Here is a 23,459-nt window from a genome sequence, read left to right on the forward strand (position 1 = left end):
CCGTTGATTTAAAAAATATTCGTACAAGGATTATGCAATAATTTAGTTTATAAATCTGAGGTCATTTCACTGTAAATGTCTGTTCTTCTAAACAAAAGTTTGTGTACTTTCTGATTTTAAAAAAGCATCTTTCTCCGATCGTAAAACGTAAATCTTCTCCACAGCGAATGGTTGACTAATGTGCGCTTACTACCAAATTCTTGCAAGGCTGAACTGAACAGCGCCATGAAATCTACGTGTGGCCAAATATATATTGTATCCGTAGTGCACTGCTGCCTGCAAGTTCTGCTACCACTTGCTAAACTCTGCGCCACCTAGTCTGAGTAACACTTAAAGGGCAAGTTCGGCGTTTTACAAGTAAAGCCCTGTTTTAAGATCGTTTCTGATTAAATCGAACGGTTAAGATTAAAATTTGGACAAATGCTGAGGTCCCGAGAATTTTAGTTTTTTGTGTTAGCACCCAGCCCACCCACCACCCACAATGGTTTCATAGGTGCATTCATTGGAAAAATCATTCATATAAACGCATTACACTTTAGTTTACAAAGACGTGAAACTCGCCGAGTGGTCTGGGGTGTTCACTGATATGCTCAGGCAAAAATCGCTGCAAAAGATGCCTTCCAACCGTTTCCAACTGGTGTTTTACCATTCGTTGTAAAACTGTGGACCTATTTTTCCAACGCCTCACAACCGGACATTCTTCCAAAAACTACGATAAAACCTGTTGGAAAGCATCTTTTGCAGCAATTTTTGTGTGAGCATATCAGTGAACACCCCAGACCACTCGGTGAGTTTCACGTCTTTGAAACTAAAGTTTAATGCGTTTATATGAATGATTGTTCCAAGGCACCTATGAAACCATTGTATATGTGGGGGGTGCTAACACAAAAACCTAAAATTCTCGGGACAGCAGCATATGTGTCCAAATTTTAATCTTAACCGTTCTATTTCATCAGAAACGATCTTAAAACAGGGCTTTACTTGTAAAACGCCGAAGTTACCCTTATACGTCCATTTTCGGTTTTTATTTTAACTCTTTTTATTGATGTTTTTCCGAACAGAGAGATAATAAAAGAAACAATACAGTGTTTGTTTTGACATATAGACCAAAAAGTACGGGTGAAATTAAGCAGAGGTATTTCTTGCTCTCTGATTCAATAACTTAAGCAGAGGTATTTCTTACTCTCTGATTCAATAACAAAAAACAAATGAAACAAAAAAAAACAAACAAAAAAAGGCATTATAAATGGTTGCTTCCAAACATACTAGTATATTACAAAACAATACAAGAATAATATTAATGTAGTATGCATGTACAGAGCGGTAGCAATATAGATAAAATACAGCAAAAACTGTAAACATAATTTTTTTTTACAAAAAAAAAAAAGAACACAAAAGAACAAACTTTGCCCCTTTTTTTAAACAATCACTGCCAGCTGTCAAGAACACCAAATATTTCCCTTTTTTATGTACTCTGTTTCTTAATCAGACAGGGACGAAAGAGAGGACAAAAACAGCAAGGGTCAAAAGCAGAGGAGTGGTTACACAAAGGGTTATTTATAAGAAAATGATTATTTTTTAAAGTACAAAAGAAAAGGTTGCCAAATCATGTGAAATTGTTCTCTTCTGCCAATCATTGTAAATCAAAATTTTTTCTATTTGAATAAACTGCAAAAGCCTGGTCATGCATCCAATGAAAGTAGCTTGGTGGAAAAGGATTTTTCCAGTTCAACGGTATAAGCCTTTTGGCAATTTTTAAGCAAAAAGCTAAAGCGCTTGACTGTAAAGATGATAAGGACACCTTTGCGGCATTAAGACCAAATAGTGCCACTAAAGGGCACAGTTCAACATCTTAAATAAAAACGTCAGAAATTGACTTGAAGATTGATGTCCAGAAAGAGGTCAACGCTGGTCAAAGCCAAAAAGTATGATGGAGAGTAGCCAGGGCTTGTCAACATCGGTCACAAGTAGGATCGAGATCCGGGTTTATTTGAAACAGTTTTCCATTCCGGTTTTTGTAAGTTTAACAGTAAAAAATTAATTACCATATCTGTAAAATTGTAGATTTTTTAATCTCTGAAGATTCAGTTCTAAACACCAATGACTGATTAGAATTATCTACATGTATATGTTCCTAATTTCGCAAAACATTACACTAAATTAAGTTCTGATTTAACCACGTCACACATGAGGACCCCAGTATGATGTTAACTAGAAATACACGGTAATGTCACCGTAATAGCTCAGATCACAGACAACCAGCTGTCTTACAATGAGTTACAAAAAGGTGTTATTATTCAACACTTCAAGTATTATTCATTATTTATTTACTTCTCACATTTATTGAATTAAATCATATTCTTTTGAAGTTTAATTATTCCAGTAGACCACATTGGGATTTCTTTTGTTCCGTCCCCAAATTTAAGTCCTCTTAAAATGATAATCAAAACCTTTTTTATACCATTTAAGATATTTAATACTTTTCACGACCTTAATTTTGATACAACTACATTTAGGACTATTTAAGGACCTGCAGGGACCCTGAGAAAAGTTGACATTTGATGTGCAAAGACAGAACCTTGAATTAATTGGATTTAAAATGAATTAAATGTTGTGCTTTTTTAGCGTGGCACTGCACATAATTCATATGGATGGGGACAGTGAGTGGCCCCCAGTTTAAAATCCAAACTGGGCTCCACACCCGCTGGTGAAGAGAAAGTGAAGCGCTGGAGCAAAGAAGAGAAAAACAGGAACAGCTCCATCCGTGCCAGTTGCTCACCAAGACACACTCTCTTTCCTGAAAATCAAAGAAAATGAAGGGTAATCATAAAGGGTGTCTTTTTACGGGGGAATAATTTATGGGGTTCAGCATTGTCAATGTATATATTTGGATTACTTTAGAGGAAATAGAGTTTCCTTATACCTAGAGAAAAGGGTAAAAAGGCATCTCTCCTTCTGAAATTGCCCTCAGCATCCAGGAAGTGACCTGGATTAAAAGAGTGAGGCGTCTCCCACTCGGACTCATCAAACAGAACTGATGTCAAATTCCCGATCACCATTGTGCCCTACAGAACCACAAGAGGCTTAACAAGAATAAAATTATGCACACTACTCTTATTGTGCTTTAACTAATAGGCTCTGCTTAAGTTCACATACTTATTTTAAACATCACTAGGCCCACCTTTGGGATAGAGTATTTTCCTATCTGACTATCTTCCACTGTAGCCCGGGCCAAATTTAATGGAAGAATATTTCCAATCCTCTGTATTTCATGAATGACAGCATTGGTGTAGGGCATGTTGTCCTTGTCTGATAAAGATGGCTGTTGTGACCCTCCCACAACTCGATCAATCTCCTCCTGAACTTTGGCTAAAGATACAAAAATTAGAGATAGTGTGAGTGTGTATTACTTTTTATGTGTATATGAATGCCATTTCTCACAGTAAGCTCTCACCCTGTATCTCAGGATATTTCATCATGTAAAGGAGACCCCAGTACAGAGTGGTTGAGGTGGTCTCAGTTCCCGCTACAAACAGATCCAGAGTACAGACGCACAAGTTCTCCACATCAAATCCAGCGGCCGTGTCGTCTTCAAGCTAAACAACACAAATGAAAGGCATTTCAGTTCAATAACCACATTATTATTACCATTCTCGGACCAGCTCACTCCCTCAGAAAGAGTCTTACTTTTTCCATCTCAGCAAGAAAGCAGTCAATGTAGTCCCGTGGATTTGATGGATCATAATCCGTTCTGTGTGCATTCACGTTCACTTTAACAAAGCCAATCACTTTTTTCCACAGAGTAAAAATTTTCTTGTGCAGTCCAGGCAGTCGCCGCATGAGCCATGGAAACATGTTATAAAGCTGAAGAAATCAAAACAAAAAGTAGATGAGCAGTGAACGAAAGCAAAGTTAACTTGTTAAAATTAGAAAATGTTTACTTGAGCCCAGATTCCTCCTTCCAGATAAATGGCTTCATTCAAATTCCCCAACAGAGACTGGAAGTCATGGTCACTGTACTCAAATCGATTCCCAAACACAAGGACACAGATCACATTTGAGACAGCATTGTTCAGCAGTAAGCGAGGGTCAAATGGTCTACCTGGAACAGTTGTTCATGTAAATCACACTGTGCTTAAAAATTCAAATGCAATTGTCAATTATTTTCAGTCAACAAACCGCAGTAAATACCTTGTTCATTTGAAATGGCTTCATTCAGAAAGCAACACTCAAGACTGATGGATGGCTCTAAACTTTTCTTTCCCAATCCAAAGTTTCGAAGAGTTGAGAGTGCAAATCTCCTCTGATGCTTCCATTTATAGCCATTGGCAACAATTAAACCTGCTCGCAAAAAAAAAAAACCCTTTACAGTTAATAGATTACATACAATTTATGGTGAAATGCTCAACCACCAATTTAACATTCTGATATTAAACTGACCTTTGTCTCCAATGATGTCATAAAGTATAGGTAATGTGGGACGATCAGCAAGGTTATCACCCTGCTGTGTATAGACCTCCTTTACTAGTTTATATCCATCCAACACAACAATTCTTGGTCCAAAAATTCTAAGGCTGAAAATCTTGCCGTATTTTTTTGCAAACTGTAAAATATGATTTGAAATTCAACATAAGTATCTTAGAAATAATAGGTTTCAGTAGTTTTTAATGTCATCTCCATTAATTTTAGTCCATTTACACTGACTAAAATTACATGTAATTTATGTGAACAAAAATAACATCGATTTTGAAAACTCCAACATATCAACATATATTAGAAATAATCATGTTTCAATAGTTTGAAATTCTTCGTTAATTTTAGCCTTACTCTGCCTACAATGATGTAATTTTTGTCATGAAAATAACATGAATTGAAGATTAAGCAAACATGTGACAAACTATAATAGACCAAACTTTGGTCACATTTTCCAACATTCTAACAAAAATTTAAACATTAATTAATTCAGACATGTTTATTAGTTTAATTTTCATTCATTTAAACCATGGCTAGCTGGTTTAACTAGTTTTAGCTGGACTGTTTAACATTCCCAGTCTGACCAGCTGGAACTACAAAGTTGTCAGAACTTGAGCTCCTGAAATAATAAGTATACAGTGTTATATACTATTTCGAAATACTTCAAGCATTCATACTGTTATAACTTTTTCATGTTTTATATATTCCATTACGTAGATCATTGTTATGGCTGGAGCACTCAAACCCTGACCATGCGAACAGAACCCTTTGTCATGTGTCCATTATTTGTAATGCTGCATTCCAGACAGCTTTTGGAATTTCCCCACCTCGTTCTTGAAAATAACCTCTGGAACGCCACTCAAAGTCGGATATTCGACCTGTGAACTCAGGGTACATTGATCAACCCCTCAACCCGACCTCAGCGGGATGAATCATTTGACGTCACTTCCAAGATATCAGCAAGTCCTGCTTCCAATGAGCATAAACGGGAAACAAAATACACTATTGATAATATATTTAAAATGAACTGGATCAAGCACTGTCTTTGGGGATAAAGAACCATGGAAAATTATTCTCACAATCTTTAAAAAATGTGGCTGTCTTAATTTTTTACTTGCCTGTGGTTTTAAATGCACAAAACTCCAAACTGAAAATTGGTCAACAAAAACAACATTTTATTCCCTTTCCTGTGTTATTTTAAATATAATCATAAATATAATCAATATTCAAAACCAAGACTATTATGCAATGCTTTTGATAGTTAAGTTGAAGGATTTTATGCTGTTTTTGTAAAGAGGAAACAGAAACAATCTTACATTTAGTTTTCAGTTGTAATTATACCAAACTATTTTGTTAAGTTTCTTTTTGAATTGTTTTATAAGTTTGTCACAATAACAGATGTAATGGTCTTGTTTATGGATTGTGTTTGTGATACCGGTTTATTGGAAATGTAATTTGTAATTAAAATTCTTATGTTATTTGGGAAATATCATATACATAAACCAAAGTGTATGTGACTATTTTCCACTGACTTAAAGGTTTTTTACAACTCTCTAACTTCAATACAGTACATCATAAAGCTGTTAAGACATCTCAGCTGTTGAAAAGGATAATGTTTTCATGTATGATTGATTGTTGATATAAGAATTTTGATTTTATTGTTTTAAAGATTCAAGTGCTTTTGTATTTGTATTGCCCTATTATTGTTATTTAAATAAAAACGAATAACAAAACTTTAAAAACAAACTTTAACATTAGACACTCAGTTTATGTAATAATACCTTCGTTTTTGCTATTCGTCGACTGTTTTCAAAGCGATTTTATGTTTTATTCAGTTTTTTCCATAATTGCCCAAAAAACAACAACAACAACATAGGCTACTCCTCTCGTTATGTCGTGACATCATGTGTGCAACATGTGAACGTGACGTCTGATTGCATGGAACTGAGGTCTGAAGTGGGACATTTAAATTTTGATATTCCAACGTCCAAACTCGTCTGGAACGCAGAATGAGCAGTTCAGATCACGCATTCGCCTACTATCGAAACATGTATTTACCAAACAAGAATTGTATTTACCTCTGCAAACTGAAGATGAATCTTACTAATATCTATATGATGAAGGTCTCCTATAATCGGCAAAGACCATGGTCCAGGAGGAAAGTTCTTCGGCGCTTTATTTCGGGTATAATCACTCAGCAATAAAAACACACACGAAAATATCAAAATACTTTTGATATCGATCCACTCGTGAAGCTGCAACAGGTCCATGATGAGATGACTGACACTTCCTGGATTGTTCAGTGCAAGTTTAAACGGAGCAACAACACCAACTACAAATAAAAAACTCTTCGACCGCATCGATCCATGCGCCTCGGAAGCAAAAACATGTGGGTGGGTCTTCAGAATCAGAAAGAGCTTTATTGCCAAGTGTGCTTGCACACACAAGGATCATCTCCACTGTTTTTCAAGGTTGTTATAACTGCACCAGACAGCCAGCTGTTCAAGTTTCCCATAGACTTCGCTATGAGACTTCGCCCTGCAAAAAAAGAAAAACTGAGTAGACTAGGCTACTAGATTCAATTTCCTGTATTGGCGCCTCTTAATTAAACAATAACAAATATGAAGGTCATTTGCGGGTTGAAATTCAGATTTCTTTTGGCTATAAATCCGTAGACATATCGCATGTCATTAATTCAGGTGACGCGGGTTTTAACCCTTCCTTGAATGTCAAGCCGTTTTAGCTTAAATTGTACCCACCCTTACTCGTCGTAATTGCATTTTTACTAGTAAGAATTCAATTAGAGAGCTCTCTAATTCCATTCTTAGTAGTAACAATTACAATTAGAGAGCTCTATGGCAAGCCGTTTTATCTTAAAGTGTACTCAGCCTTACTCATCATAATTGCATTGTTACTAGTAAGAATTGAATTAGAGAGCTTTACAATTCAATTCTTAGTAACAATTAAGGATTACAATTGCAGAGCTCTCTAATTCAATTCTTACAAGTAACAATTCCAATTAGAGAGCTCTACAAATTAATTTTTACTAGTCATATGTCTCCATTCACTTCCATTCATTTTTAATTACAAAGCTCTCTAATTGAATTGTTAGGCTACTAGTAAGAGTTACAATTAGAGAGCTCTCTAATCCAATTCTTAGTAAGAATGCGATTACAGAGCTCTCTAATTGAATTGTAACTAGTAAAAAAACGAATAAAAGATATGTATAATTGCAGAGCTCTGTAATTGAATTAAAGAGCTCTGCAATTGAATTAAAGAGCTCTGCAATTGCATTCTTACTAATAAAAACTGAATTAGAGAGCTCTCTAATTGGAATTCAGCGCCATCATTACGACACGGCATTGATTACGGCTTTTGTTCACACAGCACGCGTTCCGGGACTAAACACGGCAATGTTACTAGGTCCCCAACCCGCATCGATCCCGGCACCAATCCCGGGTCGTGTTTGCGTTCACACAGAAGGAGTTCTGGCAATTTCCCTGCATCAACGCGCTGTGTGAAAGGGGCTCTAGACTCATCAAACAGCACTGATTTGACTGATGTCAAACTGCCAATCAAGACTAAATATCCATGTTTAAATGTAAGTTTTCCAAAGAATGTGAAAACGAAATGTTTAATCCTCTGGTATTCCACACTTTGGGGTCACACTTGTGATCCTCTTTGGCCAAAACAGACCAAAAAGAAAATAAGCGTAACTTTTTTTTAAACAAAATAATGTAGGCTATATTTTGTTTGAATAATTGTTCTTTAATTTTTTTGTATTTTATTTGAAAAAAAAAATTTCCAATTAATATAGTGCTTTAGGTTAAAACTGAGGAAAGGTAGTTAAATTTCCAATGCAAGGAAAGCAGGTTTTGCATTTGGATACATATTTAGACATTATTAACCCCAAATATGAATATTTCCAATCCTCTGTATCTCATGAATTGGTGTAGGGCATGTTGTCCTTATCTGATAAAGATGGCTGCCGACCGTGACCCTCCCACAACATGATCAATCTCCTCCTGAACTATGGCTGTAGATACAAAATAGAGATTTTATAGGTGAGAAAAATGGCGTAGCCAGAATACGATTTTTTGGGGGTCACATCTTAAACAGAGAGAGGGGTGGGGCATTTTAAGGATGTTCATTTAATGTTTTTTTCCTGTCCAACAACCACCGCTAATCATTAACCGACAAAATTATGTTAAATTAGAATTAAGTTAGAATGGATAAGTGTCTGTGACCCATTAAAAATACCAAAATTTGTTTTGCTCAGTTTTACACGCGCAAATACAAGCATAAATAACAGAACAAGAGGATTCATACATCGTCATATCACCCACATGCAGTGCTTCTGTGAATGGAGAAAAACAGAACAGAAAGAGAATAAATATCAAAGAAATATATATGACAGATGAACAAAATAAAAGAAAAAACTATGCGACAAGTAGTACCCTAAACACTTAAGTTTCGGTAATTTTTTTATGCGCTCCAAAAACTTAGCGGAAAGGAAACCAAGATGGCTGAAAGCACATCCTGTTTGTTTTCTTAATTTTACAAAAGCAAGTTTTGTTTTTATTGTGAGTTTACGCAAATAAAAGGAAACCCTTCACTACAGTCCAGTGACGAATCTGGGTCCTGGAAATGGGAAGCCTCTGGTGCCGTCTCCTCATGGAAATGTGAAGTATATGCTCTGATGTAGATGGCACTTTTCCTCCTCCTCGCTCATCTCAGGATATTTCATCATGTAGTGGAAACCCCAGTACAGCAGCAGTATCAGTTCCCCCCACACACAGATCCAGTGTACAAAAGCAAAAGTTCTCCACATCAAAAACAGCATCTGTCTCATCTTAGAGCTATATATGATGAATTAAAGCGATTATTATTATTATGTAAAGGGAGTAACCATTTTTAAACGGGTGCCAGAGCATTTCCGTACCAGCACACTTACTGACACCCTCTTAGAAAAAGTCTTACTTTTTCCATCTCAACAAGAAAGCAATGTAGTCACATGGATTTGATTGATCATAATCCGCTCTGAGTGCGTTCACCTTTCCTTTCATAACCTTGTCAAAAATAGTTAAATAACTCTCCCTTTTCTCCCACTCATGGGTTTTGAGATGTTTCCATGTAACTTACCAAGCAATTTACTGTTCAATAGAAAATAAATTAATTAGTCTCAGTGGGAAAGCAATCCTCTTCTACAGCAACATTCACATGGTTCTAATTTGTTCTTCAAAGGGGGATTATTCCTTGTAATGCTCATATTTGTAGTGTGACTGACTGACTAGTTAACCAAATATTTGGATGGACTGACCTTTGTCTCCAAAGATCTCATAAAAGATAGGTAACATGGGCCGATCAGCAAGGTTTTCGCCTTGTTGTTTATGACTCTTCCACAGTTTTGTAGCCGATCAAAACAAAAATTCTTGGCCAGAGAATTTCGAAAGCTTAAAATACTTAGGAATTTTGCTGCAAACTGAAATGTGCAAAAATGGACATATACAAAATTTTGAAATATTTTTAATTGCCCTAAATACATGATTTCAGATAAAGTACATTTACATCATCCCAAAGCTGATGAACATTTATATTAGTAGTCGTGTTTTACTGTCTATTGACGGCTTTCCCAAATAAAAAAATAAAATAAAAATACAATTAGGCCTAGATATGACCTTTTCCAACTGAAGATGAATCTTCTTGTGAACGATATGATAAAGGTCTCCTACAATGGGGTAAAGACAATGGTCCAGAAGGAAAGTTTTTCCGCGCTTTATTTCTGAAATTATCAGACAAAAAAACACAAAAGCGAAAATAACAAAATATTCTTGATAACAATGATAGACACAAGAGGTTGCCATCTCCAGGTTGGTGACCTTTGTCAGAATTTGACCGCTTCTCAAAAACAAGACTGCATTCCCAGTATAAAGGCTGAAATACACTACACATTTGTAAAAAATCAAAACAGATTTAAAAAAAAACACCAGAGCTGATGAGGAGTCTAGTCCACAGGCTTTAGAATATATATTCATTTTATAATACTTTAAATTTTTTGTAAGTTAAATAATCATTTATTCATTTTTATTCGATTTTTTTTTTTTTACTTGCTTCTTATTGTTCAAATCTCTTGATTGACATTTTAAAAAGGTTACCAGCTTTATTGTCTCCTTGAAGCTGCAGTTTCATTTGGTTAAAGATCATTTTAAACAATCTCAGATGAAGAAACCATATAATTCTACTTTGGGAAAAAATAATAATGTAATGTAAAATGTATATCAATCAACGAGGAGTGAAACTTAGTCTAAATGGCTTTGGGGAAAGTGTCATTCCAAATTTAAAGTCCAAGCTTGTTTGAGTTCCCTCTGGAGGAGATAGAGTAAAGGATTGTAGAAAGGATGTGAAGAAGAGAAAGAGCTCCATACGTGCAAGCGATTCTCCTGGACACGATCGTTTTCCTTGAAAGGATGAAATAAAGACAGATATGTGTTTATACTGTACAGACAGTGGGTTGCTATTGTGAAAAAATACATCTCAAATCAATGAATTAACATGTGTATGCAAAATTGTGAAATATTCTATGTACAAAAACCTGCTTACCTATTGAGAAGGGAATAAAGGCTTCAGGTTTTTCAAACTCGCCTTGAGTGTTCAGAAAATTCTGTGGATCAAATGAACGTGGAGTCTTCCACTTGGTATGATCAAACAGTACTGTCGTCAGGTTAGGAATTATTTGTGTACCCTTAATGTAGAATAAAAAAAGACAAATTAACATCATCTAAGAACCAACATGAACTATTCCATGATGCATATGAATCAAACTGTCTGATTTGCTAGGTAGGTAGTTAAAATTTGAATGCCTATTCTCTATTAAAAGACTATTCTCATAGGCAAGAACTAACTTACAAAAAAAAAATTGGTGTCAATGTTATAAAGGTTTACTTAGTTTGTCATTCATCTCACCTTTGGAATGAAATATCCTCCCAATATTGTGTCTTCGTTAGTCATTCTTGGCACACTAAGGGGCACAACATTGCTCATTCTCTGGATCTCATGGATGACAGCATCAGTGTACGGCATGCTGGGTCGGTCATCTAAGTTGGGTCGGCGCGACTGTCCAACTACTCTGTCTATTTCAGCCTGGACCTTTTCTGAACGTATGAATATCACATTTGATGCCAACATTCCATAACATGCATCTAACATTTAACTAAAGAGGTCAATTATTTTAGTCTAATTAGCATATGATCCTTATCAGCCTAATGATGTTTTTGTATTTTGTAATTTTTTCTCAAGCATGGACAAAACTGAATTTACATATGACTTGTAATCTGGAGCATTTTACCTTGGACTTCTGGGTATTTCATCATGTATACAAAGGCCCACAGTAAAGTGGTAGATGTGGTCTCAGTTCCAGCCACAAACAAATCAAGTACAGTGTATTGCAGACCCTCTTCATGAAATCCTGCTTCCAGATCATCTTTCCTCTATGAAGAACAGATACATTACAACCAGCACAGGGTAGAAATGACGATTAATGCAAACTCGAACAAAAAAAGTGGAATATTTCTGAGCGTTCTCCAAATATGCTGTTTGTTAACAAACATAATAGGCTTACAAAGTCATATTTTCGTAGTACCTTCTGGATCTCAGTAAGATAGCAGTCTATGAAATCTCTGGGTGAAGAGGGGTCCCAGTCTTCATAATGCGTGTCCACCTCTTCTCTAATAAAAGCACAAACTTGATGGAAGCAGGAAAACAGGTCTTTATGAGGTCCTGGGATGAGGTCCATAACAGAAGGGAAAACACTGTAAAGCTATAATAGACAAGCGGCAGGTCAACTTGGGTGGGCACCTTTATTTCATTCATTTAGTTTTCTACTAGTGCACTTTACTGTCACATTTAGTGGCAATTCAGGAATGCCAATGACAGACCCCCCATATCTCCACACATCTTTATATCTCATCGTCGGAATGATCATTGTAGTACCTGTATCCAGACAGAAGTTTGTAGCTTAAGGGCTTTAGACATCAGACTAAGCAGGTTCAGAAACCTCTGGTCAGTGTACTCAAACCTCCTGCCAAAAACCATGGAGCAGATGATGTTGGAGACAGCATTGTTAATAAAGTAATGAGGATCGAATGGCAGTCCTAAGAAAATACAATGACAGGTTTCAGTTTCAAACTAGTTATTAAAAAACTTTTTTAACTTAAGTTTTTAGTGTGTTGCTATGCAAATACTAAGTTGTTGCTTGCTTGTCAAAGGAGTCCACCTGGAAGTCTCTATGATATTTTGGTATTCCTTAAATATTGTGTCCTTTACCCTCTAGTATTCTTCACTTAGGGGTCAAACTTGTGAACTTCAGCAGTCACAACAGACCAAAGAAAACATTTTAAATGAATGTACTATATATTTTTTCAATAATATTTATTCTCTAATATTTTGTATTTTGAGGGGGTTTCATGGTATGATTCAATATTCACCTCAAAATAATTCAGCATTTTTTCTATATAAAAATAAATAAATGATGACTAGACTATAGTGGATTTAAATTTGCATTTGGCTATAAACATTTACACATCAGTCAAAGGCTACTTCTCCATGGTTGATTTGTAGATTGTGCCCCAAAACTTGTTTACCAATCATTTTCTATGGCGGTAATTTTTGACCAGGAACATCACAAGTGCATTTTTTTTGCCTATACGAATCCTATCCACATTTTTTTGTGATCATATAGCAAGTGCCATAAAGTCACCTTCATGGGCTATGTGTAAACCTCATGGTCAGAGGTTTACAATACAAAGGGCTTAGAAATACTTAACAGAGGCTTAGTTCATAAATATAATCACTACAAATGTAATGCAAAATTTTGATCATTGTAAACATGCATGGTAAACCTAAATATAAGCCATGTTATGACTCTTATTATCTCAGCAATGTTGCTACTGTTCTTTACCATTGTTATCCATGATGGTCTTGTGCAGAAATGTGTACTCTTCCATGATGATGAATTCCAGGCTCCTCTTTCCCACACCGAAGTATTTAAGAGTACTGAGAGTGAAACGCCTCTGTTGCTTCCAGCTGTAGCCATTATTGAAGGTTACACCTGTTCACATTACACAATAAAAGATGTGATATTATTTAGAGAGAGTTAGAATGTCATTTAATGTCTTCTCCCCAACATTTATATATACCTTGGCTCTTGATTATTTTTTTGAGCACATCACTGGTTGGGCGGCCTGTAAAAATGTTTGCTTGATCAATAAGAGCTTTCTTGACCATGCTGTAGGTATTCACTACAACAGTGTTTAGGTTTCCCAGACGCAAGCTGAAAATGTTGCCATAGTGGTGTGACAACTGTAGGGAAACAGTTAATATAATAAACGAAATTGGAAGAATATACAATATAAAAAGGGTTACAAGTCTTAAAACATCAGGCCTTATTTGAAATAGACATTATACAGTCAGACTTCGAAATCACAACATTAAGGGGCCATAAATTACCTTAGTTAAATGAATATGAGGTTGTGTAGCATCCAGGTGGAAAACATTCCCAACAAATGGAAGAGGTGTGGGTCCTGGGGGATAGTTTCTTGGCTTCCTGTTTCTCAGCTGGTCTAAGATCAGAAGGAAAAGGATGAACAACAGTAGCACAGTCCCTGCATCTGTCCAACGCACTGCGGCTAAAGAAACCAAAATGTTCTCCAAAACCATTTTAACGCTTTTATCTCCTTTATCCTACACTGTGAAATGTGACTGCACTGTTTTACGCTTAAAGTTGTTTACTTCCTGGTTTACTTTCGTTTGGACTTTCGTACAAAAACATGGTGGTGAACGAATCTTAAATTTGATTTAAAAATGATTTGCACATCCACGCAATTCTTCCACGCACATAAGTCATTTTCTCTCTTTAGAAGACTGTTGTTTTTCTGTATTGACTGACACTAGCGCGAGCGAATAGCATTCTAGCGCGAGCGAGCTGCAAATGAGCAATTTTATTGGCTCGATCTACTGAACTAACACACGCCCTCTTCACCAAACGGACGGTGTTTGAATCTGCAAGCCAAGAGACATGAAATTAATCTCGATAGAAGTCATGCCTAGAAAGACAAAATAATAATAATAATTAAAACGAAAATAGATATCATCATTCTGATAGGTAATGGTGAGGTATATAAAATACAAGTCATGACAATGTATGTTATTAATCTCGTAATCTGTATCACATGTTGTTCAGATTCTCTTGGCAAATCTATGTGTTCAGAGAAATGATAGTAAACAGTTGCCCAGCTTTCTGGAATCTGGAGGGATTTTTATAATCTCTCTCCACTGCCTTTCTCACATGGCTTTCTCATCAGGGCCGCCCCAAGCATCAACAGGGGTGTGAAATGGCCGTCTAAAGGGAGGGGCTTGGTGCGGTCGCACCACCAGTTGTATTGCCCTGTTAATAGCATTTGCATTTACAGGCTGCTACTGACAACTCCAATGCTTTGATATTCTCTGACAAAGGGAACGTGCCATTTTTTAACATCATGATCCTGAACTTTGTATATCAGTGCTTTGATTTTAAAAGCTGGATCATATTAAGTTTTGTTTTACTGCTTCTTGCAGATATTATCAAATATAGGAATCCTTCCAGGTTCCCCCCAGGACCCTGGCCTTTACCATTCCTTGGAAATGTCTTCACTGAGATGGATTTTAAGAACATGGATAAGGTAGGAGCAAATTATGTTACATTTAATGCATAAATGTTTATTTGCATTTCTGTCGATTAACCTTCATTTTAGACAGGATTTATTTTATATTGCCCTATTTCTTGATTAAAAGAATGGTGGATGTTAGCAAGTTGACTGTACTATATATAAGCTACTGTATATATAATTGTTATTATTATGATACTTTTATTTTAGTTGGCTGATGTCTACGGGAAGGTGTTCAGTCTAAGAGTGGGCAGTGATAAAATGATAATCGTGTCTGGATATAAAATGGTAAAGGAGGCCCTCATTACTCAGATTGACAGTTTCGTTGACCGTCCAAATGTCCCACTCTTTCATAAAACTTTTAAGGCAATAGGTAATTACACCGATCATTATGATTTTTTGCTTAAAAAGGCAACACTGGTTAACTAGACAATATTCATAACATTATTTGCTAATAAACAGTACCTGTTTAGTTATTGAAATTCTTTCATTCATTCATATTATGAAGGTACAATACTGAGTAATGGATACCTGTGGAGGATGCATAGGAAGTTTGCTGTCTCGCATTTGCGGACCTTTGGAGAGGGGAAGAAAAGTCTTGAGCTCAGGATCCAACAAGAGTGTGTCTACCTTTGTGATGCTTTTAGGGCAGAAAAAGGTATCATTTGAATTCTAAATGAATTTGGAAGAACTTTCCAAATAATGACATATCCTTATGTATACATATACATAACTGTGTTTTCTCTTAAATAGCTCCTTTCAACCCCATGGTCACCTTAAACAGTGCTGTTTCAAATATCATCTCGTGCTTGATATTTGGACAACGTTTTGATTATCATGATGAATGTTACCAAAGAATTCTGCGTCTTGACACCGAATGCATTCAGTTAGCAGGCTCTCCTAGAGCACAGGTACTGATTCATGACAGCATCCACTTTAATATTCTCACTTCCTTTGAATTAATTATAATTAAAAATATATATTCATCACCCACTATTTCATCTCTTACAGCTGTATAATGTGTGTCCTTGGCTCTTGGAATATTTACCTGGCCCCCACCAGACCATTTTTTCCAACTATAAGAAGATCACAGACTTCCTGAGAGGAGAGATCATCAAACACAGAGAGGACTGGGACCCTTCAAACCCACGTGACTTTATAGACAACTACCTGACTGAGATGGAAAAGGTACAGAAACTAAAGTAGGATTTCCTTTTATCATGCTTTTTAAATACTTTGAGTAAAGATTGTAAATTTGCAAGCATTTGTTTTGATATTGCCATTTGATCAGCGCATCAGCCTGAGACACTATTTTAAAAAGAGAGTGCCGTGCCTGTGAATAACTAATGTGTATGCATATTTTCTTGCACATTTTTTGTGTTGATTCCTTCTCTTTTCAGAAAAAGAGTGACCCTGAGGCTGGTTTTAACATAGAAGGGTTAGTGGTGACTTGTCTAGACCTAATTGAAGCCGGGACAGAAACCGCAACTACAACATTGCGCTGGGGTCTGCTTTTTATGATCAAGTTCCCAGAAATACAAGGTGAGTGTACTTTTCTGATTTTCAGAGCGGGAGTAATTAGCTTTGGAATGCATCAGGTCCAGAAGCTTTCCATGAATAAGTTTGTCTGAAAACACACAATATACAAGTAATACTTGTATTTCCCATTCAGAAAAGGTCCAGGCAGAGATCGACAGGGAGATTGGACAGTCGCGTCAACCTTGCGTGGCTGACAGAGATAATATGCCATTCACTGATGCTGTTATTCATGAGATTCAAAGATTTGGGAATGTTGTTCCCCTGGGATTCCCTAAACAAGCTGTTAAAGACACAATACTAGGAGGGTACTTCATTCCTAAGGTATTTATTCTATTCTATTTTGGGGTCTAGTCGTGTCAAGAATAGTAAAGTTTTTATTCTCTCTTTATTAGGGCACCTCTATAACAACAAACCTGTCTTCAGTCCTGCATGATCCAAATGAATGGGAAACACCGGACACCTTTAACCCAGGACACTTCCTGGATGAAAATGGCCAGTTTCGGAAGAGAGATGCCTTCATACCATTTTCAGCAGGTAATATTTTGTAAACACACCACCTGATATGACTTCTCAAAAAGTGGTATGCTTGTATTTAGTCCTTAGTCATTGACTTTGGGTCAATATTAAATATTTTTTGTCCCTGTTACGTTATGAATTTTAACTTTAGCTGATGACATTTGCTTACAGGAAAGAGAGCGTGTTTGGGAGAGCAACTGGCTCGTCAGGAGCTCTTCTTATACTTCACCTCCCTGTTGCAGCAATTCACCATCTCCAAATGTCCAGGAGAGGAACCCAGTTTGGAGGGGGAGATATGGTTCACATATGCTCCTGCTCCCTTCCGCATTTGTGTGTCCTCACGTTAGAGTGTATATATGTTTCTTATATGTCTAATCTTTCTTTTCTACTTTTTTACCAATATATCGGTTTCAATGCATTGATGAATAGAAAGCAATGTATCAAATAATACTCTATTTTTATATTTGCATTATGACTTGAGGACAGGTTCGTTTTTTGAGTGTTTTCCCACCCTGATTTATTTTCCAAGCACAGCCTACATATGCTATTATATGAACAAAGAAACAACGAATCATGTTTACAAGTATCTGCTATAGTAGAATATCTACTCACTTGCATGATAATTACATAAATGCTACATACTCAAGAAAATTTGTTTCTTCAGAGAAGAATTTTAACACAAGCATATATTGAATACAAAAAAAAAATTGTGTTAAAAAAAATGTAGACACCTGTATCTACCAACATGTAAGTTATTCTTTGTTACTTTGTAACAGTTACCAAGATATTACCAATGTAATATCTTACCAATATATTCGCAATGTTTTAATGCTAATAGCTATTTGTTCTGATGTACAGTAATCAACATTTGAAGTGGATCAAAACCTTTCATCAAAGTTATGCATGAATTTTGAAATATACCCGTTCTTGTCTTAGGACAACTTTATTGATTAACTAGTTTGATCCACTTTAAATGTTGACTACTGAATACATTTATGTAATAGATCAACATATGTATTAATAAAATTATATTATAGACACCTGTGTAAATTATTTAGTGTTATTTTGATGTTTATATATAACACATGTTTATATCACAATTAACCATTTCTCATTTGGCAAATCATTTGTCACAAATATCTCTGCTACATGCAGAACAGATAGACAGGCCCACTGGGCCCAGACTGGCTCATAAGCATGCACATGCATGTGACCAGATTCAGGTTAACAATTGTGCAGATTTCCCTTTGAACTCTGCAATGAACTTGTGATGATTGTACATACTAAAATGTACCAAAGAATATGAAAGAGTGGGAAAAGATAAAGAATAGCCAAATTATATTACTATGCATGTTGCAGAAAAAAACATTTACATATAAGGTTATATGTATATATATATATATATATATATATATATATATATATAAAACCTTATATGTAAAAAAAAAATCTTCAACATGCATAGTAATATAATTATATATATATATTGCCCGTGTGTTCATATTATCTCATGTTCATATCTTTACATTTTTAACTTTTACTCTTGATAAATTTGTGTTCATAGGGGTCTCATTGTCAGTCTTTCCTGGAATCTGGAGTATCCCTTCAGATGTTGTGTAATATCCCTCTACTCCTCCCCTCCAGTGTTTACATTTCCCAGTCCTGTACATAAGTACTTTACCACAGATCTCAAACAAAAAAAAGGGAACCTGCCATTTCCCCTACCACCATGTTCTTACACTTCTTATTTGACAGCTTTGATTTTAAAAGCTGGATCATTTTATTTTTTGTTTTTCTGCTCATTGCTGATATTATCAAAAATAAGAATCCTTCCAATTTCCCCCCAGGACCCTGGCCTCTGCCATTTCTGGGAACTGTCTTCACTAAGATGGATTTTAGGACCATGCATAAGGTAGTAGCTAAATTCATAAGTTTAGAATTTGCATGTCTGTCAATTTACATTTGTTTTTAGGAATAATTTCATTTACTTTCTTGTTTCTGTACTTAAAACATGTTTTGACTATATTAATGTGCCTGGGGCCGTATTCACAAACAAATTTTAAAGCTAAAAGTAGCTCCTAACTTTTTTCCCCAAAAGTTTTTCAAAAGGAGGTTAAGCCAGACCATGGTCTTGCAATTCATGGATCTTCTGAGACATTAAACACTCTTCCGAACTCTCAGCAACGACCTCTATTGATGAGCATGACTCTTGCGAAAAAAACAATACTTTTAAACTGGAAATCTTTAGAACCTTTCAAAGCTTGGTTGGATGAACTGTTTCATGTCATACAACGGGAGAGGATACGTTCCTTGGAGTCAAAATCTCATCGCCAATTCCAAACCATATGGCAACCCTTCGTGGATTTCCTCAAGTCTAAATAGTGTATTTCTAAATAATTCATTGTATCTCTGATTATGTTTTCTTTTAGCAATGTTTTTTTTTATTTTTTTGTTTTTTGTAAGGGTTGTTATGGTGGTATTCTTTGGTTTTCTTTGTATTCCTAAGTTGAAACGCTATGTAAAAAAATTTAATCAAAAAATTAAAAAAGTAGCTCCAAACTTGCCGATTTAGGAGAAACGTGTTGGTCCTAAACTTTTGGTCTAAGAGTATTTCACAAAGCATTCACCTAAATCTGTGAAAAGTTAGGAGTCAAGAGGACTCCTAAGTCACTAAGAACCAATCACAAACAATCCTAAAATGGCTATTACCTCAGCAAGCCGCCCAAAGACAGTGTACACCATCGAGGCAACGGTGATAGCGCTTTATGCTTCTTTTATTTTATTTTTTGAATTTCAGTTGGCTGATGTCTACGGGAAGGTGTTCAGCCTAAGAGTGGGCAGTGATAAAATGATAATCGTGTCTGGATATAAAATGGTAAAGGAGGCCCTCATTACTCAGATTGACAGTTTCGTTGACCGCCCAATTGTCCCACTGTTTCATAAAACTTATAAGGGACTTGGTAAGTAAACTGACTATAATGATTAAAATGAAACCAATTTTTATTTTCAAATGGAGTTGGTGATTTCTTAATGATAATCAAACTTTATGTAGGTTTAACAATGAGTAATGGATACCTGTGGCGGATGCATAGGAAGTTTGCTGCCTTCCATTTGCGGACTTTCGGAGAGGGGAAGAAAGTCCTTGAGCTCAGCATCCAGCAAGAGTGTGTCTACCTTTGTGATGCTTTTAGGGCAGAAAAAGGTAGACTAAATGTTATCAATTGGAGTATTTTTGTCCATTGGGGCAAAGAAGGATGAAAACAATTAACCAGTTTGATAAATATTCATGCTTTCTCCCAAACAGGGCCTTTCAATCCTATGGCCACCTTAAACAGTTCTGTCTCAAATATCGTTGCCTGTTTGACATTTGGACAACGCTTCGACTATCATGATGAATATTACCAAAGAATTCTGCGTCTTGACAATGAATGCGTTCAGTTAGCAGGCACTTTTAGAGCGCAGGTACTGATTCATGACAGCATCTTTAGACACTACTTTAATATTCTAACTTCCTAGTTAATTATAATTAAAAAACTAATTTTCATCACCCACTATATCATCTCTTACAGCTGTATAATGTGTGTCCTCGGCTCTTGGAATATTTACCTGGCCCCCACCAGACCATTTTTTCCAACTATAAGAAGATCACAGACTTCCTGAGAGGAGAGATCATCAAACACAGAGAGGACTGGGACCCTTCAAACCCACGGGACTTTATAGACAACTACCTGGTCGAGATGGAAAAGGTAACGAAAGTGTGATTTTTTTTATTGAAAGTTTGAATAAATCAATACCCCCCCCCCTTGAATAATTCAATACTCAACCCCCTCCCCCTCAAGAAAAAGAGTGATCCTGAGGCTGGTTTTAACATAGAAGGGTTAGTGATATCTTGCCTAGACGTGATTGAGGCCGGGACAGAGACCTCTGCTACTACATTACGCTGGGGTCTACTTTTTATGATCAAATTTCCAGAAATACAGGGTTAGTGTGGTTTCAGTTTTTATTTACTGGTTACAGAAAATGGCACATAAATGTCCCCACTTTAAGACTAACTTGAATTCCCCATTCAGAAAAAGTCCAGGCAGAGATCGACAGGGAGATTGGACAGTCACGTCAACTTTGCTTGGCTGACAGAGATAATATGCCATTCACTGATGCTGTTATCCATGAGATTCAAAGATTCGGGGATATTGTTCCACTGGGATTCCCTAAACAAGTTGCTAAAGACACAACACTAGGGGGGTACTTCATTCCTAAGGTATTTATTCTATTCTATTCTATTCTTGGTTGAAATAAAGGTATTTTAATAGAAAACAATCTAATGTTGGCATAGAATTCTTAAGGCAGCCAGTCATTGTCTCTGTACTGGATGCTGCATAAATGCAAAAGGTTTTCATTCTATCTTTATTAGGGCACCTCTATGACAACAAACATGTCTTCAGTCCTGCATGATCCAAATGAATGGGAAACCCCAGACACCTTTAACCCAGAACACTTCCTGGATGAAAATGGCCAGTTTCGGAAGAGAGATGCTTTCATACCATTTTCAGCAGGTAATATTTTGTAAACAGACCACCTGATATGACTTCTCAAAAAGTGATATGCTTGTATTTATTTTTTTAACATCTGGTATTAAATACACAAGAGCAAGACAAGCACACACTAATTAAACTCGATGTACCTAAATGAAGTGAATTAAGAGGGCAATATGCTTTTATAAACTAACTGATGTTATGATGCATTATTTAGTAGCCAAAGTAGTTTTTTCTGGCACAATGAATGAATTAACTCTCAAGCTGTTATCCAACAAACACTCTTGTGACCATAGTGAAAATTTGTCCTAGGATAGTAGCAATGCCATACTTCTAGTTTTTCTTTTCTTGTCAATGCCACAATATGAGGTGTAATTTTGCCGTATGGCATTTGCTTACAGGTAAGAGAGTGTGTTTGGGAGAGCAGCTGGCTCGAAATGTGCTCTTCCTGTTCTTCACCTCCCTGCTGCAGCAATTCACCATCTCTAAATGTCCAGGAGAGGAACCCAGTTTGGAGGGCGAGATATGGTTCACAAATGCTCCTTCTCCCTTCCGCATTTGTGTGTCCTCACGTTAGAACAAAACAAAAGCATTAAAATCAGACATAAAGCATGTTTTCTGATATGTGTTTCTGGCTGAACATCAACCGTAACTACACCACAAGTTATAGTTTAACTTTTAGTTTATAGTTTATTTTACTATAATCTTCACATTTTTCAAAATGCAATATCATTATAATCTTCATTATTACAAGCTAGAATTCCTGTAGAGCAAACAGCAAAGCATGGCACTAGCAATGGTCATGGGTTCAATTCCCAGGGAATGTATGAACTGATAAAGTGTATAAACCTTAAGTGCTCAGCCATCTTTAGAATTTTGTGTTTGAACTTACGTTTTTGCGGTATAGGCTAGCTCTGTATTTTTCTATGGCATCGCTGTCAAAGTAAATTTACTTGTTGTAGAGTTGATGAAACTTATCATCAGCATTGTGATGTTTGAAGCGGATCCATAACAAATGTAAGTAGACTGGGAAGATTTTAAAACATTCATAAATCTAAAAGATCTTAGAACACAAGGAACACAACGAGCGCAGCAATGAAAAGGGGCGGGGCTAGTCTTAATCGCTTTAGATAAAAGCATCTGCCAAATACATGAATACATAAATGTCAACTGTTGTATTGCAGACTTGTTTTTTTATGTATAAATGTCCATGTATCCATATGTGTTAATTCACTTTGTAAATGGTTTACTGAAGTGCTATTTGTCATGTAAATAAATTACACCTGAGTTGAACGTACATAAAAATATATCTCTGTTTCATACAAAAAAGATATACATGATTCGATTGGTTGCACACAAAAAATATTCTTTTAGTTACTTTAACTATAACCAAGTGAAGGAATGTTTCAGTCACAGGCTCATTACTAAACAACAGCTAAGGTATTACGTAACATTGGGGCTCCAGACCCATGAGAGGCCTCCTCCTCTTGAACACTGAAACATTTTGACTTTAGGCCTACAGACTGCACATAGCAGGGACAAACTCCCTTTTAGATTCAGTGTGTGTGCTTGTTTATTTAGGTTGGATAAATGTCCCTCCATAGTGTGCAGGATGTCCACATTCTTTTGTCCCATTTTAGTGGGTTTGTTTGTTCAGTCTAATGGATTGTATTAATTTTATGCAATTTAAAAAAAGTAA

The 23,459-nt window shown here is 36.1% G+C and overlaps 4 protein-coding genes across 5 annotated transcripts; 2 read left to right on the forward strand and 2 right to left on the reverse strand.

Moving 5' to 3' along the window:
- Window positions 1–1,021: 1,021 nt before the first annotated feature.
- LOC143729727 (cytochrome P450 2J4-like) lies at window positions 1,022–7,174 on the reverse strand. The gene is made up of 9 exons (XM_077221094.1): window positions 6,552–7,174; window positions 4,441–4,603; window positions 4,192–4,341; window positions 3,942–4,102; window positions 3,688–3,864; window positions 3,455–3,596; window positions 3,182–3,369; window positions 2,924–3,065; window positions 1,022–2,797 (listed from the first exon to the last, which is right to left on the reverse strand). The coding sequence occupies exons 1-9, from the start codon at window positions 6,831–6,833 to the stop codon at window positions 2,622–2,624; spliced, it is 1,581 nt and encodes a 526-aa protein (XP_077077209.1). The 5' UTR covers window positions 6,834–7,174; the 3' UTR covers window positions 1,022–2,621.
- Window positions 7,175–9,986: 2,812 nt separating this feature from the next.
- On the reverse strand, window positions 9,987–14,483 carry cyp2v1 (cytochrome P450, family 2, subfamily V, polypeptide 1). 2 transcript variants are annotated; one of them, XM_077221091.1, is made up of 9 exons: window positions 13,978–14,483; window positions 13,668–13,830; window positions 13,430–13,579; window positions 12,463–12,623; window positions 12,113–12,289; window positions 11,819–11,960; window positions 11,437–11,624; window positions 11,074–11,215; window positions 9,987–10,931 (listed from the first exon to the last, which is right to left on the reverse strand). In XM_077221091.1, exons 1-9 carry the CDS (start codon window positions 14,185–14,187, stop codon window positions 10,756–10,758), a joined length of 1,509 nt encoding a protein of 502 aa, XP_077077206.1. In that variant the 5' UTR covers window positions 14,188–14,483; the 3' UTR covers window positions 9,987–10,755. The 2 variants fall into 2 exon arrangements, with proteins under 2 accessions (XP_077077206.1, XP_077077207.1); XM_077221092.1 differs by having other exon boundaries at window positions 12,113–12,212; window positions 12,461–12,623; window positions 13,978–14,409.
- A 428-nt stretch (window positions 14,484–14,911) lies between these two features.
- On the forward strand, window positions 14,912–18,266 carry cyp2ad3 (cytochrome P450, family 2, subfamily AD, polypeptide 3). Its single transcript, XM_077221097.1, has 9 exons — window positions 14,912–15,188; window positions 15,384–15,546; window positions 15,682–15,831; window positions 15,927–16,084; window positions 16,185–16,361; window positions 16,574–16,715; window positions 16,846–17,033; window positions 17,105–17,246; window positions 17,400–18,266. Exons 1-9 carry the CDS (start codon window positions 15,006–15,008, stop codon window positions 17,573–17,575), a joined length of 1,479 nt encoding a protein of 492 aa, XP_077077212.1. The 5' UTR covers window positions 14,912–15,005; the 3' UTR covers window positions 17,576–18,266.
- A 572-nt stretch (window positions 18,267–18,838) lies between these two features.
- On the forward strand, window positions 18,839–23,065 carry cyp2ad2 (cytochrome P450, family 2, subfamily AD, polypeptide 2). The gene is made up of 9 exons (XM_077221095.1): window positions 18,839–19,140; window positions 20,026–20,188; window positions 20,281–20,430; window positions 20,533–20,690; window positions 20,798–20,974; window positions 21,068–21,209; window positions 21,299–21,486; window positions 21,640–21,781; window positions 22,162–23,065. Exons 1-9 carry the CDS (start codon window positions 18,958–18,960, stop codon window positions 22,335–22,337), a joined length of 1,479 nt encoding a protein of 492 aa, XP_077077210.1. The 5' UTR covers window positions 18,839–18,957; the 3' UTR covers window positions 22,338–23,065.
- Window positions 23,066–23,459: the final 394 nt, after the last annotated feature.

Source organism: Siphateles boraxobius, unplaced genomic scaffold, assembly GCF_051911475.1.
Source record: "Siphateles boraxobius isolate OS27281-9 unplaced genomic scaffold, OSU_SipBor_1 8, whole genome shotgun sequence".
NCBI classification, from domain to species: Eukaryota; Metazoa; Chordata; class Actinopteri; order Cypriniformes; family Leuciscidae; genus Siphateles; species Siphateles boraxobius.